Source organism: Chiloscyllium plagiosum, unplaced genomic scaffold (assembly GCF_037043375.1).
Source record: "Chiloscyllium plagiosum isolate Xiang-an unplaced genomic scaffold, Cpla_swu_hap1 HiC_scaffold_37, whole genome shotgun sequence".
NCBI classification, from domain to species: Eukaryota; Metazoa; Chordata; class Chondrichthyes; order Orectolobiformes; family Hemiscylliidae; genus Chiloscyllium; species Chiloscyllium plagiosum.
Genome location: NW_028270175.1, coordinates 39,885,485 through 39,905,941, shown reverse-complemented (window position 1 = coordinate 39,905,941; position 20,457 = coordinate 39,885,485). Strand labels below are relative to the sequence as shown.

The following is a 20,457-nucleotide window of genomic DNA, read 5'->3' as shown; positions in this document are numbered from 1 at the left end:
AGAGGATTCGCAGTAGGTTGAAATCTTCGAGGAGAAAGTGAGGTCTGCAGATGCTGGAGATCAAAGTTGATCAAAGATTTCAACCTACTGCGAATCCTCTTACAAGGATGCCTTCCTTGAAGAAGCTCTCTGCCTCTCTCTACAAAGATCTCAGTGAGTCCCTCTCTCACTGCACACCCCAGGTCATCTCCTCTGCACAGAAGCTGCTCATTCCTGAAGAAGGGCCTGTGCCCGAAACGTCGAATCTCCTGTTCCCTGGATGCTGCCTGACCTGCTGTGCTGTTCCAGCAATAAAGTTTCAACTTGGGAGCTGCGACTATTAGAGAGGCGAACTCGTCCTACTCCATGTAGCATGAACCAAGGCCATGAGATCTCTCTCCATTACTAGCAATTCAATACACCACTCACTAACATTGGGTTAGAAGGCCAGAAAAAGACCAATTCAACAAGTAAACTCCTGGGCAAACATCCACTTGAACCTGTGGATGGAGTGCTTACAACTTGTGGATGTGAATGACTTGTTCCGTTGTTTTCCACAAAACAAACACAATCAAACAAGCACCTCCTGATAGAGTCATAGATAGAGTCATAGAGATGTACAGCATGGAAACATGGAAACATTCGGTCCAACCCATTCATGCCGACCAGATATCCCAACCCAATCTAGTCCCACCTGCCAGCACCCGGCCCATATCCCTCCAAACCCTTCCTATTCATATACCCATCCAAATGCTTCTTAAATGTTTCAATTGCACCAGCCTCCACCACTTCCTCTGGCAGCTCATTCCATACACGTACCACCCTCTGCATGAAAAAGCTGCCCCTTAGGTCTCTTTTATATCTTTCAACTCTCACTGTAAACCTATGCCCCTCTAGTTCTGGACTCCCCGAACCCAGGGAAAAGACTTTGTCTATTTATCCTATCTATGCCCCTCATAATTTTGTAAACCTCTATAAGGTCACCCCTCAGCCTCCGACGCTCCAGGGAAAACAGTCCCAGCCTGTTCAGCCTCTCCCTATAGCTCAGATCCTCCAACCCTGGCAACATCCTTGTAAATCTTTTCTGAACTCTTTCAAGTTTCACAACATCTTTCCGATAGGATGGAGACCAGAATTACATGCAATATTCCAACAGCGGCCTAACCAATGTCCTGTACAGCCGCAACATGACCTCCCAACTCCTGTACTCGATACTCTGACCAATAAAGGAAAGCATACCAAACACCTTCTTCACTATCCTATCTACCTGCGACTCCACTTTCAAGGAGCTATGAACCTGCACTCCAAGGTCTCTTTCTTCAGCAACAAGCCCTAGGACCTTACCATTAAGTGCATAAGTCCTGCTAAGATTTGCTTTCCCAAAATGCAGCACTTCGCATTTATCTGAATTAAACTCCTTTGCCACTTCTCAGCCCATTGGCCCATCTGGTCCAGATCCTGTTGTAATCTGAGGTAACCCTTTTCGCTGTCCACTACACCTCCAATTTTGGTGTCATCTGAAAACTTACTAACTGTACCTCTAATGCTCGCATCCAAATCATTTATGTAAATGACAAAAAGTAGAGGGCCCAGCACCGATCCTTGTGGCACTCCACTGGTCACAGGCCTCCAGTCTGAAAAACAACCCCCCACCACCACCTTTGAGCCAATTCTGTATCCAAATGGTTAGTTCTCCCTGTATTCCATGAAATCTAACCTTGCTAATCAGTCTCCCATGGAGAATCTTGTCGAATGCCTTACTGAAGTCCACATAGGTCACATCTACTGCTCTGCCCTCATCAATCTTCTTTGTTACTTCTTCAAAAAACTCAATCACTGAGATTTTAAACTTCACTGAGATAAATCACTCTGCAGCTCCTTAATTTGGAGAGGTGATGTCCTAATGGTCTGGACTGTTAATCCTGAGACCCAGGTAATGCCCAGGGGACCTGGATTCAAATCCTACTTTGGCAGATGGTGGAATTCTAATTCAATAAACATCTCTAACCCTTAACGTTATGTTCTATAACTTACCGAATTAAGTCCATTCAAAGCCAGTTAAAAAGGTATTCATCACTGCAAGAATCACTGGCACATTTAAAACTGACACAAGATTGGAAATGAGTACTGTAGGAATTCTACAGGAATTCCACACTATAGGAATTCTAATTGTAATTCTAATTCTAATTCTCTCATGGCCTCAAAATGAACAAACAGAGGGTGACACCATCATTAACACTCGCACTGCTGGAAGTCGAACTGAACTGTTAATGTCACTGTGTCACATCTGGCTCTATTATTTTTTAGATGAGAAGCAGAGACAAACATCAAAAGTATGAATTAAATGAGCCGGACAGATCAGGATTTCTCCCAAAGCACTAAACAGCAAATCAACTCACATAGAGCAGGATTCAAAAGCAGAGAATGGACAAGCCATTAGGTTATCTGTTTTTGGTGTACAGTCAGTTCTGCTATAACACAGTAGTTCCGTTCTCATGTAATCCCATGTTACAAGAAAATTGCAAAGTAGCAGCACCATTTAAACAATGGGGACAGAATCGCATTATAACCAATACACACTTTAAAAGTTCGCACTTTAGAAACAGTCTCTCCAATTCATCAATTGTATTCTAGTGAATTTGCGTTAACGAAATGCGATTACAGCAGAACAGCCTGTAATCACTGAGAGAGGGCTAACAGCCATGGACACCAGGAGAAATCTCTTCTTTTTCGTAGACTGGTGCAGTGGAAATTTTTATATCATGTTTAGCAGACACACAGCATTAATAACTTGTGTCATATTTCTGTAGTATACTGGTTATCACGCTTGCCTAACACACGAAAGGTCTCTGATGCGAAAGTGGGCAGAAACAGCAGCGTCCCCTCGCCTGCTTGCTGGTAAAAGGGAATGCTACTAGCTATTTGGGATGGCACGGCAGCTAGCACTGCTGCCTCACAGCGCTAGGGACCCCGGTTCAATTCCACCCTCAGACGACTTTCTGTCTGGAGTTTGCACATTCTCCCCCTGTCTGCGTGGGTTTCTTCTGGGTGCTATGGTTTCTTCCCACAATCTAAAGATGTGCAGGTTCGGGTGGATTGGCCAGAGGAAATGCAGGGATAGGGTGGGATACCCTTTGAAGGGTCTGTGTGGACTTTGATGGACTGAATGGCCTGCTTCCACACTGCAGGGATTCAATGCAAAAGGAATTCTTTAATAACCCTACTTTTGCCAAGTTGGGTGAATAAACTCTGTTGTGTGTTGACATTAGCCAGACAAAATCATTTTGGATGAATGGGTAATAAAGCTGGGTAAAAGTGACAGCAAGAGGTAAAAGGATGACAGGAAGCGAGCCAATGCAGTGTTCCTCATTGGAAACTATTAAGGCAGCTAATCATTTACCACACTGCCAGAAAGGGTTCTTCTTCAATCTCAGTACAAGGCAACAGCAGAGTGTGCTTTGTGGAGGTGATGCCATTGTTGGGTATGCGCAGTGCTATTTCATTCCCAGAAGGCTGGATTACAGAGCCTGTACCTAATCCCTGGATTTGGAAATAAAGCACATCTCAACGCAGATAGACTCTGCTGTTCCCATCATCTGTTGGCATCAAATCACGCCAGACTCACTCCCAATTTCACTTAGTTGCCATAGTTTGCAGATTCAGGTTATGGGCAACATATAAATTCATTTGTGGATATACGAAAGTGCAACAAGTGCCTTATAACATGGGACAGAAGTCATTGACAGAAGAAAAAAGCTGCAGAGTGCCAACCCAATTGTGTGTGTTTGTGCACGTGCATGTGAGAGACAGTGAATGAGTGAATGAGTGAGAGGTTAGTGTGTGTGTGTGTGAGAGAGAGAGAGACAGACAGAGAGTGAGATGTTAGTGTGTGTGTGTCTGTGTGTGAGAGACAGAGTGAGTGAGTGAGAGAGATGTTACTGTGTGTGTGAGAGCAAGAGAGAGAAAGACAGAGAGTGAGAGAGAGAGTGAGTGAGAGAGATGTTTGTGTGTGTGTGAGAGAGTGAAAGAGAGAGAGAGAGTGAGTGAGTGAGATGTTAATGTGGGTGTGTGAGAGAGAGAGAGAGAGTGAGTGAGTGAGATGTTAGTGTGTGTGTCTGTGTGTGATGTTGGTGTGTGAGGTTTGATCCACTGGCTGTGAAGTACGTAAAACTCTCCTGGAGTGCCCAGTTTCAACAGTAGCATTTAAGGACAATACTCACTGCAAAAGGCTGAGGTGTTGCAGCATATCAAGGACTGCAGCAGTGTCAAGGGACAGCATGGGGAACTGTGAAATATTTTCAGTAAAATACCGTTGAGCGTTCTAAAGATTCCAGCAGTACTTCTCCACAGCATAAGGAGGGAGGTATGTTTAATGATATCTGCTCACAAGCAGCACTGAGATGGCATAGGAGGTGGACTATGGTGATGGCAGCCATTTTGATTAAAGGTGTTACATGGCAACAGTCACAAGTATTCCAAATCCAAGCTTCAGTATTTCCTCAGACTGTAGTATACGGTGGCTCAGTGGTTAGCACTGCTGCCTCACAGTGCCAAGGACCCAGGGTTTGATTCCAGCATCGGGTAACTGTCTGTGTGGAGTTTGCACATTCTCCCCGTGTCTGCATGGATTTCCTCCGAGTGCTCCAGTTTCCTCCCACAATCCAAAGATGTGCAGGTCAGGTGAATTGGCCATGCTAAATTGCCCATATATTAGGTGCTGAAAATGTGTTGCTGGAAAAGCGCAGCAGGTCAGGCAGCATCCAAGGAGCAGGAGAATCGACGTTTCGGGCATGAGCCCTTCTTCAGAAAGGGATCATGCCCTTCTGATCTCCAGCATCTGCAGTCCTCACTTTCCCATAGTATTAGGTGCATTAGTCAGGGGTAAGTATAGGGTAGGGAAATGGGTCTGGGTGGGTTACTCTTCGGAGGGTCGGTGTGGACTTGTTGGGCCAAATGGCCTGTTTCCATACTGTAGGGATTCTAATTTAATCCAAAATCTGACTGCATGACATGCGAACGAGGCACAGTATACATCATCACAGGAAGTGATGCAATGTCACATGATCTCACTGCTTTACAACCTCAAGGTAAGATAGTGTGTTGCTGGAAAAGCGCAGCAGGTCAGGCAGCATCTAGGGAACAGGAGAATCGACGTTTCGGGCATTAGCCCTTCTTCAGGAATGGCTAATGCCCGAAACGTCGATTCTCCTGTTTCCTAGATGCTGCCTGACCTGCTGCGCTTTTCCAGCAACACATTTCCATCTCTGATCTCCAGCATCTGCAGACCTCACTTTCTCCTCAAGGTAAGATAGTGTCAAGTGTACCTTAAATAAAAGTGTTTATACTTTTCCTTATACCTCTGTAAATATTCTTTAGAAGCACACAACTAACGATATTATATTGTACAGAACACCCACTGTTGGGCAAGAACACTGAACACAATGTTGAGTCAATGAGACTTCATGTCCCCCTCACACCCTTTACAGACCTAAATTAAAAAAGGGTCAATTTTGGCGAACAATATCTGAGCCCAAAGAGTATCTTAGAATTCTGCATTTTTCAGGCATTTCTGACAATTTCCTGGAGCCATTGGGAGAGCCAGTTGTGACTGTTGCTATGTAACACCTTTAATCAAATTGGTCCTCATGACCATAGTCCACCTCCTATGCCGTCTCGGTGCTGTTTGTGAGCAGATATCATGAGACATCCCTCCCTCCTTGTTCTGTGGAGAGGTACAGCTGGAACCTTTAGAACACTCGGCATTATTTTACGGGAAATATTTCATAGCTCTCCATAACCGCCACTTGAATGGACCTACTTGGAAAGGCCAGGTCACCCTGGAGGGTTTGTTAGTGCTGTGAGCGCACCCAATTAACATGAAGGAGTCACCACCTTGGATAAGAGTCACTGTCAAATGACTGTAGCTGCTGTGGAAAACAGGAACAGATGTATTTCTATCCCCAGATCATCCCAGTAATAACTCGTAGCCCTGTCAGTGAAGGTCTCCAGGTGATACGTTCGAGCTTAGTGGACTGTAACCCAGGAAACCAACTGCTTAAAACGCAGCAGCTACCCAGTTAATTTGTGGATATTGCAGACCATAAGTGGTTCAACAGAACGCTCAGAAGCATCCATAACAATTCACATTTGCAGATTGATCGTCTAATTAAATTTGAGTTCTGAGGCTGATCATTAATACACTTCCCAGCAGATGAATTGAACAATTTAGTTCAGGTCATTGGGTCAAAACAACCAGACGCCATTGACTTTAGCTTGCAGTCTGCTCAGGAATGGAAAATCGAATTGCGGAACAGTTCGAGCATGGGGGAGGCCATTCAGTCCATTTAACCCGAGCTAGCGTTCTGCAAGAGTTATTGAGCAAGTTCTACTGCTCTCCCTTCACTGTCCTACCCCTATAACCCCGCAAATACTTGCCCTTCAGGTGCCTAGCCACTTCCATTCTGAAAACCACAATCGAATCCCAACTCCCAATCCCTGCATTCCAGATCCTAATTATTCACTTAATTGAGAAAAAAAAGGTTTTTCTCATGTCATCTTCAGTTCTCTTGCAAGTCACTTTAAGTCTGTATCCACTCATTCTCAACCCTTCTGTCAATGGGCATATTTTCTCTTTATCGATCTTCTCTGGATGCCTCAGGATGTTCAGCAATCGATTAAAGATCTACTCAAACTTCTCTCCTCTAACATAATATGTCTCATGGTCAGTATGTCATTATCCCTTTAAAAGATACGTTCATGTAGTCACTATCCCTTTAAGAGACTTGCTCATGATGTTATCGCTGCACATGACCTGAGGTAGAAAGACATTTCATATGACCTCAGATCATCTAAAGCATCACAATCTAATACCTTAGTATTAATCCAGACACTAAAGTAATGTTTGTACACAATAGTTAGTTGTAATAATTGTCTGTTAGATTCTTCAATGCCATCTTATAATCCTGTTTCTGATGTTACGAGAGATAACATCAGGTAAAGTACCATGCTGGAGACAAAACCACATCAAAAACAACCTGACATTCTCTTACTAATATCCATCATCGAAGGAGCCTTTCCTGTGATGCATTCGATTTTACTATGAACTAAGTGACAAGATAAAGTCTATTCCCAAAGCGCCTGGAGCCACCTAAAATATAAAGTCATTTAATTCCAGGAAAAAGACATCATATCAATAACATTTAAAGCAAAACGCTACGGATGCTGTAGATCTGAAATCTGAGATTGCTAGAGAAACTCAGTAGGTCTGGCAGCATGTGTGATGAATGAAATAGAGTTAACTTTTAAAGACTACTATGACAGTTCTGCAGAACTTCTTCTACTGTCCTGGTCAACCTTTCTCCTTTAACAGCATTAGTTACCTTGCCATTTATCGCATTCGGTTTTGTGGAATCTTGCTGTGTATGCATTGATTGCAGCACTTTCCTGCATTACTAGGATTACAGCTCAAACATGGCCATTTTCAACATTAATCCAAACTTGACCTTTCACATTCTGCTGCAGTGATGATCCTGGAGTAGAATGGTTACCATAATCCAATGCCTGTTTCCAATAACGTTTCGTTCCTCAAACTGAATTGATATGTAGCTGTGACACTCAGTTAAATTGCTTTCTCTTACATCAAGTGAAGGAGATTGGAGATTCAGTCTTTAGTGAGGGGGGGGTGGTTTAAACTGATTATAGAGGGGTATGGTTTGGGGGACGGGATATGTAGGCTTTCAAAGCAAGGCAATATGGTAGAATTACAGGGTAGCTTGTTGGATACTAACACCCAGAGTGGGACAGGATGTAGAAACATATCAGCAATAGGATTAAAGAGGGAACAAATGATAAAATGGTGGAACTAATAATAGCGCCCTGCTTCACAGCGCCAGGGACCTGGGTTTGATTCCAGCATCGGGTGACTGTCTGTGTGGAGTTTGCGTATTATCCCCGTGTCTGCGTGAGTTTCCTCCAGGTACTCCGGCTTCCTCCCACAGTCCAAAGATGTGCAGGTTTGGTGAATTGGTCATGCTAAATTGTCTGTAGAGTTAGGTGCATTAGTTAGGGAGAATGGATCTGGGTGGGTTACTCTTCGGAGGGTCGGTGTGGACTAGATGGGCCGAAGGGCCTGTTTCCACACTGTAGATAATCTAATCTAATCTAATATAATGCCTCTGCTTGAATACACATTGTATTTGGAACAAAATAAACAAATTAATATATAAGTTAATGGTTAATATATAACCTCAGATATAAGTTAACAGCTATGGTCTGACAGCCAATACATAGACATGGTTACAAGGAGATCAAAGCTGGGAACAATATGTTAATGACTTGGATGTGGAAAGCGAATGTGCCAGGATGAAGTTTGCGATGACACAAAAATAGATGGAAAGGTCAGTGGTGAGAATAACATGAGTGTGCAGAGGGATACAGACAAGTTAGGCAAGTTCACAAAGATTTGGCAGATGAAATGTAATGTGGGAAAGTACATACTTTTGCAGAAAGAAGAGGAACTGAATATTATTTAAATGGGAAAAGACCACAAAAAATATGCAGCACAGATGGATTTGGAGTCTTGATTTATAAATCACAAGAAACGAGCATATAAGTTCAGCAGGTAACGGGGAAGGCAAATGGAATGTTGGTCTTTATTTCAAAGGGAATGATGTATAAAAATAGGGAATCCTTGCTAAAACTATACAAGGCCCTAACCTGACCATGGCTGGAATACTGTGAATGGTTTTGGTCCATTGAATTGGAGGCACATCCCCACAGAAGGTTAATGAGGTTTACCTCGGGTATGGAGGGAAGTTCTTATCAGAGGTTGAGTCAATTGAGCCTGTACTCATTAAGTCTAGAAGATTGAAAGGTGACCTTATTGAAACCTAAATGATTCTGAGGGGATTTGACAAGGAGAGGTTGTTTCCCCTTGTGGGACAGTCTGGGACCACAGAATATAAACTCAGAATAAGGGACCAGTTTATACAGAAATGAGGAGGAATTTCTTCTCTCAGAGGATAGTGAGTCTTTACCACAGAGCACCGTCAAACCTCATTAAGTATATTCAAGGCCAAGATGGACAGATTTTTAATCAATAAATGTATCAAGAGATATGGAAAAAAACAGGAAAGTAGAGTTGAAGATTATCAGATTATTCATGATCTCATGAATAATCATGATCTCATGCAGCGCAGACTCAATGAACCGAATGGCCTATTTCTGCTTTGACATCTTATGATCTAAGATTGTCAAGAGATCTGCAGCAAATTCCAGTAACTCGCATTGGGATGCAGATCACTTAGTACCTAATAGAATAGGATCACAGGAAAGAATGATTTCCTGTTCTATGTTCAGAATTAAACGGCAGTCACTTTGGAGAAGCATTTGAACTCAAAGCTGTGTGTGAGGAAGGGAATTGGTGAAATACAATGACTTTGCTTCAGAACTGGAGACTAGAACTCTCTCAAAGGTTGCCAGACCTGCTCGAACTCTTCCTGTTTTTATTATTATAGTCAATCATCCTGGTATTTCTTTACCAATTGAGACACCTTTTTCGCAAATACTAAGAGACTTTCATCAATAAATGCCTCAATTTAAAATTTTCCGCCCTGGTTTTCAAATCCTTCCTTGTTCTCACTCCTTCCCATATCTTCCAAATCTCCAATCCTCTGGGAGTCTTGTGATTCTTCAAATCTGACCTCCTGCACTTCCCCAGTTTTAATCTCTCTGCCATTGCTGGCTGTGTCTTCAGAGGATTCCTGAAGAAGAGCTTATGCCCGAAACGTCGATTCTCCTGCTCCTTTGGTGCTGCCTGACCTGCTGCGCTTTTCCAGAAACACATTTTTAAGCTCTGATCCCCAGCATCTGCAGTCCTCACTTTCTCCTCTTCAGAGATCAAGTCCATCCTCTCTGGAGTTCTGTCCCTTTGACTTCCCACCTCTCTATCTCTCTTCGTCTCCTAGCCCGCTACTTCAAAACCCACGTCTTTGACCAAACCATTGGTCACCTGTCCTAAAACCACCGCCTGTTGCTCGATGATAAACTTGTTTGACAAGGCTTCTGTGACATTTCCTCCTGTAAAGGATTGCTACAGTTGTTGAACTCACCAAATATGTTGCTTCCCCGAAAGGTGTAGCCACCAAAGGTAAAAACGTGAGAGTGGTCTGCTGTGATAACCGTTAATGTATCCGTGTCTCTGGTTAAGGAGCCAGCCCTCCCAATGGCTTTATCCATCTCCACAGCTTCATACAAAGCCATCTTGGCTTTCCCTTCGTGATGTCCATGGTCTATTCTTCCACCTTTGAAAAGGAAAGATTCAGTCATTGCCTTGGACTTGGGAGTATCTCTTAAATGTTTCAACTTTAAAAATAAAGGACTTACCCTTCCATGCAAAAAAAAACAACTTCAGAAGGGCAAAGATCCACCAAGGGTAGAAAACAGTGATTTTTAAAAATTCTTTCACAGGATGAGGTCATCATTCCAGTGAGGAGTCAACCACATAGCTGTCGGTCTGGAGTCACGAGTAGACAAGACTGGTTAGGAATGGCAGATTTCCTTCCCTATCATGAACCAGATGTTTTTTTTTTCTGAAAATCATTTTGTGGTCATCATTAGACTCTTAATTCCAGACTTCACTGAATTCAAATTTCAACACCTGCTAATGTGGGATTTGAACCCAGGTCCCCGGAACACATCCTGGTTCTCTAGATTAGCAATCCAGCAATGATACTACCAGGGCATTACCTCCACCAAAAATATCAGCATGGGGGGAGTGGAGTGGCTCAAAATGGGCTTCAGCTTCCTCAGGAGGGAGTCTGGACAGATCAACAGGGAGAGACTGTTCCTCCTCATGGAAGGAGGGAGAGCCAAAGGATATAGTTTTACAAGAATTTGCAAAAGATGCAATCAGTTGGTGAAAGAAGACCTTCTTTTTTTCACCCAGCGAGTAGCTCACGTCTGGAATGCATTGCCTGGAAAACTAATGGAGGGAGGTCCAATTGAGGCATTCAGGAGGGGCATAGAAACAATGGGCAGAGTTACAGAGTAAAGGCAGGACTATTGCTCACAGAGTCAATGCAGACAAGATGGACCAAATGGCCTTGTTTGACATTTGTGATTCCCAATATTTTTCCCCCAATGTGACCCCATTTCAAAGGTTCCTGTGATCCCACAGTGAAAGCTGGTAAAAGGAGGTCGGGGGGTGGGACGGTGTAGGGAGGGAGAATGATTAGAGTATATGAGCAGGAGGGAGGGACTGGGTGATTGGCAGGTGAGATGGTTAGAGACCTTTCTAATGGTGGGTACTGGGGTGGGGTGGGTCTGCAGGGTGGGAGTAATGGGCATTAAAGCTGCTGAGCTGACCCTGTAAATGGCAAAAGAGCACATTTTCACAGATTCTGGTTGTGGCACCACCCAGGCCTCAATGAATCAGCCAAATCAGAAGAAACAGATACATTTATACTGGGGGGGGGTCCTTGGAAAGGGAGCGCATGGTGTGTATCAATATTCTTGATGCCTTTAGAGAGGTGGGCACCCTCGGGGTTAAAGTGCTTTATTTCCCTTTCCAACTGCATTTAGACTGAGCCCCCTCCCCCTCTCCCTCACCTTTGATGGTCTGCCTTGCCCTTCATGGGCTTTGTATGTAAATGAATCAATTGGATGCATGGGTGAGTTACTGGTGGTGGTTATCGGTGAAAAAAATACTACAGGGGATTTGGTGATGGGGTCATAGAAAATATTCAGTTGTGTGTAAGAGCACTTCTGGATATATATTTAAAAGACAAGGACATTTAAAGAGGCTTCATGAAGATGCCTCAGAGCTCTTGAGTCCACCATTGACAGTTTGGGAACTGCTGATGTGTCTCATGGAGAACAGATGAGATGCAAAGTCTGGTAAAAGGAGTCAGAGCAAAATTCAGAGGGGCTGAATGGCTTACTGTAGTTCACCATCCTCACTTCTGCAACAAGCCATTCTTTATTGGCTGTCGAAAGGTACCAGGGAGTGAAATGGCTGAAGGTGAAGCTCTGCACAACTCAAGTATACAGTAGCTTCTGTGGCTTTGCTTGAGGTAAGTTGGAAGATATGGTCATTTAGACCAACAGCGGTGTTACCTCAGACGTTTAGCAAGGCAGGGATGTGCGACTTTATCTGTAAGCAGAGAATCCTACTGGGCCAGCCATTGAGAAAGTTACAACCCAAGTAGATCAAAAAAGTCTGGCAGAGCTCAATTGGTAGTTCTGCATGTTGAGATTCTGAACTAAACACAACATTTGGGGAGTTCAGGGTAAACCGAGAGAAGGTGTATGAAACTAGGTGTGGAGACGGAAACAATAAACATTGATTAACTCTCGAGGAGGGAGATGGTAGTGTGGTGGTAATGTCACATGGTTGCTGGCCCAGATAAATATTCTGGTGCTGGAATTAAATTCAGTTAGTAAACTCTGGAACTGATAGCTAACCTCAGTAATGATGGCCATCAAGTCAGCAGTGATTATTGTAAAATCTCATCGGCTTCACTAATACCCCTTGGAGAAGGAAATCTGCTGTCCTTACCTGGTCTGGCCTACATGTGACTTCAGCAAGGCAGTCAATTCTCAAGTGTCCTCTCAAGTGCCATCACACTTCCAGGGCAATTAGGAATGGGCAAAAAAATAAATCCTGACTTTGCTAGCTAACACTGACATGAAAGGATAAAGAAAACAAAACAGGATTGGGAGGCTTTCCAGAGTCCAGGATTTATTGATAAGATCATCACTGGCACTGTCTTCTTTATATGACTGACCATGATTCAGAAACTTGGTGCCAAATTGGTCACATGTACAGATGGCACCAAACCAGACAGGTCAGCTGATTGAGAGAAGGAAGCTGAGAAATGACTGAAGGCTCTCGAGAATGGGATTAGAATAGTTGGACGCTTGGTGACCAGTTTGGACATGATGGGCCGATGGGCCTCTTTCTGTGCTGTAAAACCCTTTGAGTCGATGACAAAGGTGTAAAAGAGCAGAGTGGCAGCAGATGGATTGGGATCCAGGCATGTTGAAGGAGCTTGGAATAGGAAGGAGATAGATGGTTACGTGTGTTTGGGGAATGGTGCTGAACTAGCCAGGCAGTGATGAAACTGCACAGCCTTTGTGGATGTGGCACTAGGCAACAAGATCCAGTAACAGCCAGAGAGGAAGCCAATTGGATGACATATGACACACACAGCCACAATAGTCAAATAAAACAGAAGCTGTTTATCAGACTGTGCTCTGGTCAGACTCTAGCATTCCTGCAGCATGTAACAGTCTTGCAAAGGGCAGCACAGCTCTCTCAATCTTTCATTGAAAAGAAAAAGTACTGTGGACAATGGAAATCTGAAACCAACACAAAGGACGTGAGAATTCTCTGCGTTTGTTACACATTCGTGTGAGTTTTCCTTCTTGTTTTTGACCTTACTCCCTTCTCTCGCTCTTAGTCCACACACACAAACTCTGGGTAGTAAGCCGAGTGACCACTTACTGGGATCCCTCACTGACAATGGCACTATACACAGGAATCTGTAATTGTACACAGGAATCTGTGACTGTACACAGGAATCTGTAACTGTACACAGGCATCTGTAATTGTACGCAGGAATCGGTGACTGTATACAAGAATATGTGACTGTACGCAGGAATCGGTGACTGTATACAAGAATATGTGACTGTATGCAAGAATATGAAACTGCACACAGGAATCTGTAACTGTACACAGGAATCTGTAACTGTGCACTGGAATCTGTAATTGTACACAGGAATCTGTAACTGTACACAGGAACCTGTAATGGTACGCAGGAATCGGTGACTGTATACAAGAATATGTGACTGTACGCAGGAATCTGTGACTGCACACAGGAATCTGTAACTGGACACAGGAATCGGTGACTGTATACAAGAATATGTGACTGTACGCAGGAACCTGTAACAGTACGCAGGAATCGGTGACTGTATACAAGAATATGTGACTGTATACAAGAAAATGTGACTGCACACAGGAATCTGTAACTGTACGCAGGAATCTGTAACTGTGCACTGGAATTTGTAATTGTACGCAGGAATCTGTAACTGTACACAGGAACCTGTAATGGTACGCAGAAATCAGTGACAGTATACAAGAATATGTGACTGTACGCAGGAACCTGTAACAGTACGCAGGAATCGGTGACTGTATACAAGAATATGTGACTGTACGCAGGAATCTGTGACTGCACACAGGAATCTGTAACTGGACACAGGAATCGGTGACTGTATACAAGAATATGTGACTGTACGCAGGAATCTGTGACTGTACGCAGGAATCAGTGACTGTATACAAGAATATGTGACTGTACGCAGGAATCGGTGACTGTATACAAGAATATGTGACTGTGTACAAGAATATGTGACTGTACGCAGGAATCGGTGACTGTATACAAGAATATGTGACTGTACGCAGGAACCTGTAACTGGACACAGCAAACAAATCTGAGAACTGGTAGTTCCAGGAGAGTTTAAATGACTTTTCACCATCACAGTTGATCCTTTTCATGTAAGTTTGCAGGTGACTGGGCCACAGCTACACCAATACCTGAGGCCTTTTCAGGAAGTTAGAACATAGAACATAGAACATAGAAGAGTACAGTGCAGTACAGGCCCTTTGGCCCTCGATGTTGCGCCGATCCAAGCCCACCTAACCTACACTAGCCCACTATCCTCCATATGCCTATCCAATGCCCGCTTAAATGCCCATAATGAGGGAGAGTCCACCACTGCTACTGGCAGGGCATTCCATGAACTCACGACTCACTGAGTAAAGAACCTACCCCTAACATCTGTCCTATACCTATCCCCCCTTAATTTAAAGCTATGCCCCCTTGTAATAGCTGACTCCATACGTGGAAAAAGATTCTCACTATCGACCCTATCTAAACCCCTAATCATCTTATACACCTCTATCAAGTCACCCCTAAACCTTCTTTTCTCCAATGAAAACAACCCCAAGTGCCTCAGCCTTCCCTCATACGATCTTTCTACCATACCAGGCAACATCCTGGTAAACCTCCTCTGCACCCGTTCCAGTGCCTCCACATCCTTCCTATAGTATGGCGACCAAAACTGCACACAATACTCCAGATGCGGCCGCACCAGAGTCTTATACAACTGCAACATGACCTCAGGACTCCGGAACTCAATTCCTCTACCAATAAAAGCCAGTACGCATATGCCTTCTTCACCGCACTATTTACCTGGGTGGCAACTTTCAAAGATTTGTGTACATGGACACCAAGATCCCTCTGCTCATCCACACTACCAAGTATCCGACCGTTAGCCCAGTACCCCATCTTTTTATTACTCTTACCAAAGTGAATCACCTCACACTTAGCTACATTGAACTCCATTTGCCACCTTTCTGCCCAGTTCTGCAGCTTATCTATATCCCGCTGTAACCTGCCACATCCTTCCTCACTGTCTACAACTCCTCCGACTTCACTTGCAGCCAGTCTCAGGCCCCCATGAGTCTGACTGACCCACACTGGATTCTGGTCAAGTAGCATCTTGATGATAAAGTTCTCACCCTTGTTTTCCAAAACTCTTCCATAGCCTCATCCCAACCCATCTCTGTAACCTCCTCGAGCCACCACAAGCCTCTGAGATAGCTGCACTTACTTACTCTTAGTTTTTTGTGTATCTCTGATGTTACTGGCTCTACCAATAAATGAACATGTCCTAAGTTAACTAGACCTCTGGTGCTGGGATTCTCTCCGTAATGCCCTCTCCTTTTCAAGCTCTCTTCACTCCTTTCAGTGATTCCTTATACCATGTTCATAATCACAGAACCAAATATTTCCTTATGTGAATCGCAACATTTTGTTTAATGCTCCTATGAAGCACCTCCAGACATGTTATCACTTGGAGAGTGCTACTGAACCAAACATTCTTATCATAACAATAACCATTGATAATCATCAAGTTAATCCAACCAGTCATATTACTAACCAAAACACCAAACCAAATCCAAACATAAAACTAAGCCCTAACTCTTAACTCTAATCTTAACACAAACCTAAGCATTGACCCAAACTCAAATAAAATGTAAACCCTAACCCTAACCCAAAACCTAACCTTAATCCAAAATGCAATGTCTGGAAATGAACCTTCCAACTCAGCGAGCAAACCTACATCCAGAGCCTCAACCTGAGCTACAAATCTACTCGAAACTCGTTAAGACCTAACCCTACCTCAAACTCTAAACTTAACTCAAACCCTAGTCAAAACACTAATCCTAACTCAAATGTAACATCAGGCCAAACCTAACCCAAATCTTAATCCTAACTCAAACCTCAACCCTGACCCCTGACCCCTGACCTAGGCAGCCTAGCACTAGCCTTAGCCAAAGCCAAAACTCTAGCCCCAGCCAAAACATTAATCCAAACCCTTACCCTAACACCAAAACTAACACCAACCCTTACCCTAACATAAATTCTAATCCTAATATAAAAGCTAACCTTAAAGCAATCCTTCACACAAGATCTTACCTAAACTCTAACCCTAACACAAAAACCTAAACCCTAATCCAAATGCAAACACAAACCCAATCCCAAATGCAAAAAGGGACCCTCACCAAAATCTAACCCAAACTCAGACTCTAACCTAAACTCTAACACAAACCTAAACCTTAAACCTAACCCCAATCCGAAACCCAAAGCTAACCCAAACACTAATCCAAGCTCTAAACCTAACCCTAACCCTAACCCTAACCCTAACCCTAACCCTAACCCTAACCCTAACCCAATCCGAAACCCAAAGCTAACCCAAACACTAATCCAAGCTCTAAACCTAACCCTAACCCTAACCCAAACCCTAACCCTAACCCAAACTCTAACTCTAACCCTAACCCAAAATCTAACCCTAACCCTAACCCTAACCCTAACCCTAACCCTAACCCAAACCCTAACCCTAACCCAAACTCTAACTCTAACCCTAACCCAAAATCTAACCCTAACCCAAACCCAAACTCTAACCCGAACCCAAACTCTAACCCAAACCCAAATTCTAACCCTAACCCAAACTCTAACCCTAACCCGAATACAAACTCTAAACCTAACCAAAACCCTAACCCTAACCAAAACTCTAACCCTAACCCAAATGCTAACCCTAACCAGAACCCAAACTCTAACCCTAAACCAAGCTCTAACCCTAACCCAAACCCAAACTCTAACCCAAACTCTAACTCTTACCCAAACCCAAACTCTAATCCTAACCTAAACCATAAGCCTAACCCCAACCCTAAACCCAAATCTAGCCCAAGCTCTAAACCAAACACTAATCCAAGCTCTAAACCTAACCCTAACTCTAATCCAAACCCTAGCCCTAACCCAAACTCTAACTCTAACCCTAACCCTAACCCAAACTCTAACCCTAACACAAACTCTAACCCCAACCAAACTCAAATTCTAACCCGAACCCAAACTCTAACCCTAACCCTAACCCGAACCCAAATTCTAAACCTAACCCAAACTCTAACCCTAAACCAAACTCTAACCCTAACCCAAACTCTAACCCAAACTCTAACTCTTACCTAACCCAAACTCTAACCCTAACCCAAACCCAAACTCTAACCCTAACCCAAACTCTAATCCTAATCCAAACTCTAACCCTAACCCGAACCCAAACTCTAACCCGAATCCAAACTCAAACTTGAACCCAAACTCTAACCCTAACCCTAACCCAAACTCTAACCCTAACCCTAACCCTAACCCTAACCCAAACCCTAACCCAAACCCAAACTCTAACCCTAACCCTAACCCAAACTCTAACCCTAACCCTAACCCTAACCCTAACCCAAAGTCTAACCCAAACCCAAACTCTAACCCTAACCCGAACCCAAACTCTAACCCTAACCAAAGCTCAAAAGCCAACACAAGCCCAAGTTCTAACCCAAACACTAACCCAGGTCATAATTCTAACCCAAACTCAAACGCTAACCCAAGTCCTAACCATAACCCAAAACCTAACCAAAACTCAAATATTAACTCTAAACCTTACCTGAATCCTAAACATAGCCCTCACCCTGTTCCGATCGCTGGGACTCAGCACCAGATGTACAAAATTAGAAGATTGCCTGAAATAATTTTCCCCTTGACAACTCTATAAATATCACTTAACATCCTCATCTAATTTAATATAACGCCACTAGTTATTTTGCAAGCTGGTTAAGGAGTTTCAAAGGAATTCTTAATGTCATAAAATATGTTGAAATCCAAACTATGTAGAGTGAACTTTATGACTGTGTGAAAATGGAATGAGTTAGACAACATCTGTAATTATTTAACTGACGTAAACAACATGAGCAATGTGTGTTCCTGAGAGCCCCTTCTGTTGTACACGTACATGAATGATAAATAGTACTGAAGACACACTCAAATTAACTGTGTGATTCTACCCAGATGGCAAAGGCTGAAACCTATTACTCTTAAGTCATTGTTATACGACAGGCAAAAGTCTCAGGGAGCAGATCACTGCCAGGTTTACAGCCTGTGTATTGTTCATTCCACTTATTGAGGGGTGTTTAATGGAGGCAACAGGAGTACCACCCACTAGCTAGAGAGCCAGACCCTCTGGGGAAGGGGATGGGACAGTGGTATCATCACTGGACAATTAAACCAGAGACTCAGGCAATGTTTTGCAGACCTGAACTCAAATCCTGCTAGGGTACGCCGTGGAATTTGAATTCAGTGCAAATCTGAAATTAAGCGTCTAATGATGACTGTGAAACCGCTGTCAATTATCAGGAAAAATCCCAACTAGTTCATTAATGCCTTTTAGGGAAGGTAATTGCCATCCTTAACTAGTCTGGGCTACATGTCACTCCAGACCCAAACCATATGATTGACTTTTAAATGCCCTCTGGATTGGGCAATAAATGCATCCTAGCCAGTGATGCTCATATTCCATTAATTAATTTTTAAAAAATTTCGAAAAAGCCAATTGAATTAAGTGCCATAGTGGATATTTAACAGGTCAGTGGCAGGAAAGACCATACACATTAGCAATTGCCAACTCTTCATTGCCTGGCAGCGCCACTGGGAGATTGGTGGCTGCTGCTAGTACTGAAGCTTATGATGGACTGAGGCAGAGGTGAGGAGTTCAGAGAGTTGGGGGGTGGGGTTACACAGATGAGGACAGTCAGTAACTGGGGTAGGGGGTCACTCTCAATAGACAACCCCCATCTCTATGCCACGTCCCTCAATCAAACACCGAGTGCCTGCTAACCAGGAATTCCTGACAACCTGCAAACAAGGTTGGCATTAATTGTCTATTTAAGGTCCTCCATTGTCAGAAGCCCAAGTAGACAGTCTCCTGCCACAGATGTAACTGGGGCAGAGGCAGGAAGGTGGTGCTGTCCCCATTTGCCGCTTCCCTCCGATTAAATGCCCCTGCCACCAAAACCATCATGGGCAAAGTTTCTAGATTTTTCCCAAAATAGCTCTCTAAAACATGTCCGGAGTTCACAATGAGGTATTAGGTGAAGAATTTCATTAGACAGCACCTTCCCATTTGATCAGGAACATTGCAAGCTCTGAAGGGACATGACTATTATAAAGCAGTCACTGTCACAATGTCTGTAACAATGCACAGAGAATCTCTGTTTGCTGATGTTGTTTGAATACACTGGAAGAGTTCCCCAGTTCTTCTTTGAAGTCATTCCGTGCCACCCTTTACAGCCACCTAAGAGGATAGACGGGGCCTTGATTGACCTTCTTATCAAAAAGGCAGTACCTCAGGCAGTGTAGCACTCCCTCAGTCCTGCACTGTTTCAGCTTGGATGTTGTGGCCCGATCAATAGTGATCCCAAATGGGCTTCTCTGATTTGGCAGTTTTCACCAATAAAACACATTAGGTGGATAGAAAATCAACCTTCCTGGATTTACCAACTGTAACCATTATAACTGGAGTCAAGTCTCAATGATTATAACCCATCATATTAATTTGTACCCTCTGTGACTTAGTGATAAATAATTGAAGGTTATGATACAGCATTACAAAAGATTGTGACTGATTTATCAGTAAATATTTAATTGGGGTCTATGGTAGTGCTCAATCTAATGGAAATGATTGAACATACTGCATAGTCTTGTACCTGGAAACATTGGGAGCATTTCCTCAAGTGGGCTATGTCAGAAAATAGAGGGAGAAATGAAACTCAAGAGTTTTTTTTCTGATCAGTTTAGCATCATTCTGTTCGCAATTCAATCATGACCCAGATTACAGACTGCACTGTCCATTTACCTTCCACAAGTAGGAAGAAGCCTTTTGGATTCTTGCTGAGAATCCTGATTGCTGTTGTCACCATTTCTTCCAGGGAGGGATCCGTGGTTTTATTTCTTTCCAGCTCATACTGGAGGTCACCATGTTCAAAAAGGGCTGGCAAACAGAGAGAGGGGCACAGAGTGAGTACATCACAGCAATCTCCAT

The 20,457-nt window shown here is 43.4% G+C and overlaps 1 protein-coding gene across 4 annotated transcripts in view; it reads right to left on the bottom strand.

Moving 5' to 3' along the window:
• LOC122540199 (alkaline phosphatase) overlaps positions 1 to 20,457 on the bottom strand; it is a 152,018-nt gene that overhangs the window by 5,786 nt on the left and 125,775 nt on the right. For all 4 annotated transcript variants that reach the window (XM_043675573.2, XM_043675572.2, XM_043675571.2 and 1 more), the window contains 2 exons: positions 20,272 to 20,406; positions 10,089 to 10,280 (listed from right to left, as the gene is read on the bottom strand). In XM_043675573.2, the coding sequence (XP_043531508.1) occupies positions 10,089 to 10,280; positions 20,272 to 20,406 (327 nt within the window). The remainder of the gene's footprint in view (positions 1 to 10,088; positions 10,281 to 20,271; positions 20,407 to 20,457) is intronic.